The sequence below is a fragment of the Pinus tabuliformis genome, chromosome 3_1, assembly GCF_031772625.1.
Source record: "Pinus tabuliformis cultivar Carrire ecotype Pingquan chromosome 3_1, CPIR1, whole genome shotgun sequence".
NCBI classification, from domain to species: domain Eukaryota; kingdom Viridiplantae; phylum Streptophyta; class Pinopsida; order Pinales; family Pinaceae; genus Pinus; species Pinus tabuliformis.
This window is the reverse complement of record NC_142301.1, coordinates 330,300,412-330,307,676: the sequence shown is the minus strand read 5'-3', so window position 1 is coordinate 330,307,676 and position 7,265 is coordinate 330,300,412. Positions and strand designations below refer to the sequence as shown.

General features: G+C 39.0%; 1 protein-coding gene across 1 annotated transcript in view; it reads right to left on the bottom strand.

The window, feature by feature from the left end:
* Positions 1-309: 309 nt before the first annotated feature.
* The window catches only part of LOC149187090 (protein mago nashi homolog 2), a 92,042-nt gene continuing 85,086 nt past the window's right edge, over positions 310-7,265 (bottom strand). The window contains exon 3 of the mRNA XM_089411284.1: positions 310-634. Within this exon, the coding sequence (XP_089267410.1) occupies positions 575-634 (60 nt within the window). The 3' untranslated portion in view covers positions 310-574. The remainder of the gene's footprint in view (positions 635-7,265) is intronic.

Below are 7,265 nucleotides of genomic sequence, written 5' to 3'. Positions count from 1 at the left end.
TGCAAAATTGCTAGCTTTCATGAAGCAGAAAGGCTTAATGTGAAACAATTTAACTAGTAGGTTATCTATGACTTATTCCCTTCCTATTTTGTTTCGAGAAAAACACTGAAATTAGCAGTTCTTTAAGAATTAGAGACCATACAAATAATAAAAATTGCTCATAGAGAAAGGTTAAAAACCAGTATAAATCACCAGCATAACGCGCCACCAAAAAATGCAACTTGGAATGCCGGATAATTACAACAGTTAAGAAGCCACACAAAATTCACGTGAACACAAACGAATCAACCGACGAGCTAAAACTCGAAATTATAGAAATGACTGGACTACGATGAATCTAATGTTTTAAAACACGCTTCACATACACATCGTGATCAGTCCATCGGGATCTCCTCGATTAGAAAGGTATGTTATGCTCTTTAGTACAAATAAATATTTGGAAAAAAAAAGTTCGCATCCATGTTAATCAATCCTTCCGGAGCTACTAGCGTACAAAAAGATCCATTGTGCTCTTTAATGTAAATCTTCAATCATATAATATGCATTTGCACGTATATGCAACCACCATTTATGTCTAGATAGGCTTAATTTTGAAGTGAAGACCAATGAGAGAGAACACAAAGCACTTGAGGTCCTGCAAAAAAGTAAACACAATGGTAAAATGATTGCGGTTAATAATGCAAAACTCTAGTAAGAAACGTGTATTTGTGAAAGACTAAATAATCACATGGTCCAAAGCCTGGATTGAGATTTTAAGGAACACTACATAAAAATTGATTGCACTACCTATAATGGTATCAAAATGGTAAAACTGAAACAATTAACATGAAGATATTGCAGCTTATGGGGGGTAGAGAAGACGGTGACAGGTTGTTCTGACAGGTTGTTCTGTTGAGGCACTCAAAGTCCCCTGTTCAGAACTCCGTGGGAAAAACTCTAGCGATGCTAAAGGCTAGTGTGGATCAAGCTCAGTGCAATCCCCAGGTGATTTTGACGGCTTAGATGCCACTGGGTCGCGGCTACTCAAGCCACAGATTAGTCATTCAGTCATCTCACATAAACTAGCAAACAAAAGAACAAAGATATTGCATGCCAAGAAAAATGCAATCAGATAAAAGGTTAAATTTTATAAAATTTAAAAACTCCACCAGAGAGATTCACACTAGCATTAGCATTGGTCCGTCTTAATGCAGGATATATTAAACACCAAAAGGGATCAAGAAATCAGATGCAAACCTCTCAACATTTAAAAGATAAAGGGTTAACGAGGGCATGTTCCGTCGGCTCAATTCTAATTTTTTTCCTTTTATTACATTACTCACTAGCCATCACGTGACACTTCAACCAGTAAATTATGAATCCAAAATAGCTAACTTTACCAGTAAATCATGAATCCAAAATAGCTAAAAGCAGAAAGAGTTAATGACTAAATCCTAATGATGTGATATGGATCACAAAAGTCTAAGATTTAAACGTTATAGATTTATTTCATGGTTTATTTCATTACTTGAATATTAGACGTCATTTTTTCCATTGTCTTTATTACATTACACCATCACATTTCGCATCTCACAAACTGCAATGTCGAGTACAGCTAAAGATTTTTAATTTTTTTTTTCAGGGCGAAAAAAGCAAGATCGTATTATATAAGATATATAAAAAGACAGATTAGTACATTTGCCTGTAATTCTGTATATGACCAGAAGGTCTGGATCATTTGAAGAGCTAATAGGAGTGGGAAGCATAATCCCAAAAAGCGGCAAGACAAATTTGCCGAGAGAAACGACAGCTCAGAAAACTGTCATCCAGATTCAAAAATTTACATTGTTCATAGAAAAGACATAGGAGAAAAGTTCCGGAGAAGGGAAGCATTACATAGTAAAAATCACATGATACATCATCATTTGTAAACAAAATCGGAGGGATCATAAGACAAAAGAGAAGTAAACCAGTGCATACCTAACACCATCTTCATATTTGAGATTATGACCTCTTAGGTGCTAGTTTCTACCATCCATGATTTTCTCTCAATAATCACATTCAGATAATGGCAGTAAACCAGCAGAATTTTCAGAATCTTCTGAACTGATTTATACTTTTAAAATCCTCATATAAGACATCAGAAACGTATTACGTGCTTAGATGTGAAGCATAGCAAGTAATATTTTTAAACCTAGAAATTCTATTCAACCTTTTCGGCAGATCAAATTTGGAAATTGAAGAAGATTCAAGACACTTCAGCCAGAAAATTATCAATCCAAAATAGCTATAAGCAGGAAGAGTTAATGTTATAGATTTTCATAGTTGCCTTCGTAATTCTAGAGTAATAATATTATAATTGATAAAATGCATAATGACTTTTCTGGATAGTTTGACAAGCCCATTGATAGGTACGCACCAATCATCAAGGACAGATTTTAAAAACTAAAATTCTTATTAGCCAAGATAGCCTCGAACATCAAGTTTCAAGATTGCAGACAGTAGGCAACAGAGACAGTAAAAATAAAGGGAAAATGTGACTTGTTAGTTCCTAAGAAGTGAATAAGGGAATATTTTCCAAATCAATTAACATTACACCTATGCTTGACTTTTAGCCAAGATCAAATTCACTGGGATGCAGTCCTTTGCAAGTTCATGTGTGAAGTTTGACGGCTTCTATAGTTAAAAAGAAAATTCCTAGCCAAAATACTCTGGAGCATTAAGTCATCAAGCTTGTACACAGAAGACAAATGAGACAGGAAAAGAAAAGAGAAAATGCAATTGTTACTTCCTGTTAAATGAAATAGAGATGGCAGGGTTCTGCTAAATTTAGAAGTGAGCTAAATTTGGCAGAGGGATCCACGAGTGAAGCTAAGGCGCAGTTATACATTCTTAATTTTGACTAAGGAAAATAGTCAAAAAGTAAATCAATCTCAGCTATTCATGGAGTTGACGGGCCAGTACGACTTGACTTGATGGATCAGTTTGATTTTATAACAAGGGAAGGGTGTAGACTTGGCTAATCAGATTATGCACTAGAGTTTTGTGCGTTCAGCTCAGCAAAGGAGATTTTTCCAGATCAACACATTAGGGCACAGAAGAAAGGTCGAATTGCCTCAAATTTTCTTCAGCGAGCATGCACACTTTCCAAGGCCAAGCCAACCTATGTAGGAGGCCGAATAGTTTGTACGAGTCTGTACAGCGGCGTACACAGAGGCCAAGTTGGTTGGAAAGACGCAGAACAGTGCATTCAGGGACAGCAAATTGGAGGGGAATTTTTCCCAGTGCTTGTAATCAATTTTCTGATATTTTTCTTGAACAAAATAATAATAGAATACACAAGTTGACAGGTTTTCCCCAATTGTGTTTCCTGGGTAAATTCTGGTGTATTGTTTAGTGTGTGCTTGTGTCTTCGTGAATTTATTTTCCGCTGCTATTATTTGTTAAAATACTCAGCATATTTAATAAAAGTGTTTGGAGTTCCGTTTTCAGTTTCTTCATTGCAGATTTTTTATTAAATTAACAGCTAGGTATTAGAAAGCTAACATGGTATCAGAGCAGGTCTCTGATTGAAATCCAGAAAGCATGTTATTTTCCTCAAAAACAAGTGAAAGACGCAAGAAATGGGGTGCAGTTCACTTCAGGGTTACGCTAGAGTTTTTGGCTACATGACCAAGCATAAGCTGCGCAGGAGTTTTGCAAGCAGGCTTTGCACAAGGGTTTTTGAGCAGTTCAAACTTGCAAACTGACATATTTGGGGCTAAGATTTGAGGACTGCCTTGATGGGAGTTGAAAATGGTAGCGAGAAAGGTTCCTTGATTTATGCCTTAATCAAAAGGACCATAACGAGTTTTTCCTTAGCATGCACAAGTTCCTATAAGTTAGGAGCGAATTCCTAAAAATTAGGGTGACTTCCTATAAGTTAAGACAGTTCATGAAGCAGTTTGACTTATGCGTGGAAATAGAAGGCTCAGTTTGTTGTCTTCTAGTGCAAGTTATTTTTGGGAAAAGACAAACAAGTGAGTCTCAACTTCTAATTTGAGGCAAGACGAGTTGCATGAGTTAGTTAACTCATCAATCACTAGTTTGAGTTTTAAAAATAGAACTTGCCAGAATTAGCTAATTTGAAGAGCTTATAAGGAGATCGAAAGGCACAATTGTATTCATTTTTTTGTGAACACAAGGTTGTGAGACAAGACAATAGAGCTCACAGGTTTGTGAGAGATTGCACCAGTTTTGGTGTGTGAGCTAGCAGAGCTAGGAAGAGCGTGAAGGAGAGACCTATACGCAAAGTTTTGGCAGAGAAAATTCTTGCTGTTGTGCGCTAGGAAATAGGAGGAAATTTTTTGACCAACGCAAGGATTTAGGAGCTGAGACGGGTTTCTTGCAAGCAGGTTTCAGCTAAGTATTAGCAATGAGAACAGTGATTTCTCTGGTGAAACAATTTGCCTTGTAATAAATTCTATTTGCTCAAACCTTGTTAATAAAATTTCTACAGCTAACAGAGGGTTTCCTAGTTGGGTTCCCTAGAAAAATTGTCTTGATTATTGTGTGACTGTGTTTATGTCTGTTCTTAAGAGTGTCTGCCCTCAAGAGGAGCATGATATCTCATGCAGCCATTGTCATCAAGGAGGAAAATTGTGGAGCATTTGAGGGCCTTCTCAAGTCTGTGAGAAGGCCGAGTTTGGTCAGGTCGAAGGCTCAAGTATCTTTGTCGGTTTCATCCTTGAAGGAAGACTGATATAGCTCAAGGAGGTCACGGCTCAATGATCTTATGTGCCCTAGTTAGGGCCCTGTTCAGTTATGCGCAACCTCAGTATTACGTCCCAAAGTCTGATAAATTCACTAGGGTTCTTGTGCGTTGAGGAAGGGATAGCAGCCTTGGTCTGTTGCCTATCTGAAGGGTCGAGATTTTGTTGCTGTGGGAGGAAGATCATGGCTCTGATCTGTTGATAAGAAGGCTCTGCGATTGCGGATTAGAGGCCAAACTTACCTCGGGTTGCATCGCAATGAAGGAGAAGCCCTTTAGATCAAATTATGGAATATGTAGACCTAAGTATGACCACAGATCTAGCATGAAGCTAAGCAGAACAGTGAAGTAATTGGGCACAGAGGAAGGCTAGAACAGGAGGACAAGCGGAGGGTTGCCACGTGGAAGAGAGTGCTGGAGGTTAATGAAGTGTGAAGTCTGTCCAATAGGGTTGTGGACAGCATGTAAATGTGCCCTAAGGACTATCAATTTGAAGTGGCAAAAGGACAGTCAGTGGGTTGTTGATATAAACCCTAAGGACTGTGATTTGATGTGTTAAAGTATTGTTGAGTGGGTTGTCTTATGTGTGCCTTGAGTACAATACTTGACGTGACAAATCAGAGTCAAGTGGGTTGCCTAGAAAGTCATAGATCAGTCAAAATTGGAGACTGAGAGAGGGTTGGGTGGATGCCCCAAGTACTGTCAACAAAGATCAGATTTGTGACAGTTAAGAGGGGCTGACTATGGAGCTCTATGACAGTCATCTTTAAGTCAGCAAAGTGGCTGTAAGTGGGCAGTAAAAGAAGACCTCAAGTACAGCATTCATTGAGGAGCTAATGGGTTGTTAGGAGGCAGTTTGATGAAGCCCTAGTTCAGTGAATGCAGGGAGGCATCTCATGATAAGAGCGCAGTTTGACAAAGACCCTCAGAACGCGATCCTTTGAAGCAGCAGAGGACATTCTTAGTGGCCAGCTTGGAAGCCCCTAAGAGCTGGTGAACTTGAAGGAGCAAGGGAGCAGCTAGGGGGCAGTTTGAGTAGCTTATGTTCAGTCTTCTTGGAGCAGCCAAGAGAGATTGATAGTGGCAAATTTGATGGCTGAGATGCAAGCATTTTGAAGTACAGGAAGTTGTAGTGATCAGCAGAAGAGGGGGCAAAGGACTTGCCAGATATGTTCAAGGAGCATCCTTCCACATGACCAGGAACAAGACGAATTTCAGCCACCCGAAGGAGAAGGAAATGCAGTTTCAGATTGAGCTAGGAGATGATGGTCAGTATGTAGCTAGAGGAGTTGGTACTGTCAGTTTTCAGAGGGAGTTAGGTAATCCTTTTCATCTCAGAGATGTTCTCTATGTTCCAGGATTGAGGCAAAATCTTGTTTCGGCAGCTACCCTTGAGGACAAGGGATATGATATCATCTTTGGCAGAGGTAAAGTGTAGCTCTATCACTTAGCTTTTGGATGTAAGAAGCAAATAGGTGCGAGGGTGAAGAATCTCTACAAGTTGCAATTAGAGACAAATGCAGCCTTGAGCAAATAAGGCAAGGAGAGCTCATAGAAGAGAAGTGGTGGTTGAGCGAGAGCAGGATAGAGCTCTCAAGATGGAGCCTCATCAAGTATTTCAATTTGAGTCTAAGCTAGTTGGCAGATGGGCTTACCAGCAACATGATGAAAACCATAGCCCAAGGCGAGTGGAGGCAGCCACTCAGTTAGAGACTCCCAATATAGGGAGAGTTCCATCCCAGTGAGCAAGGGATTTGTTTAAAGGAGATCATGAGACATTGGATCTTCCAGTATCACCTTCAGCCAGAGGAAGTAGCCACAGAGGTACATAGGGTACACGACACTTTCAAATCAGGTTTTACAGATGAAATCAGGGAAGTCTTCTAGTTCAGAGGGAGCAATTGCAGCAGCGGAGAACGTGGTAGTGTTGGAGACAGATCTAGGTGGACAAGGTTCTTCTAGAAACACCTTCCTCGATAAGAGGGAGTTTTGAAAATACTAGCGAGAAAAGTTCCTTGATTTATGCCTTAATCAAAGGGACCAGAACAACTTTTTCCTTAGCATGCACAAGTTCCTATAAGTTAGGAAGCAATTGATATAAGTTAAGAGCTAATTCCTAAACAATTAGGACAAATTCCTAAGAATTAGGGCGTGTTCATATAAGTTAGAACAATTCATGAAACAGTTTGACTTATGTGTGCAAATAGAAGGCTCAGTTTCTTGTTTTCTAGTACAAATTATTTTTGGGAAAATACAAACGAGTGATTCTCAACTTCTAATTTGAGGCAGGACGAGTTGCTTGAGTTAGTTAACTCATCAATCACTAGTTTGAGTTCCAAAAATAGAACTTGTGATGCAGGAGCATTCAACCCAAGGAAAATCATTGTAATTTAGTAGACATAGGATTCAACCCCAGGAAAATCATTGTAACTTAGTAGACATAGGGGGGTCATGTGTTTTAGGAAGTTAGGTTCCTAAGTGTTGAATTAATGTAATATTTAGGCTTTTGAGTGATTAGAATAGGAATTAATTAGAT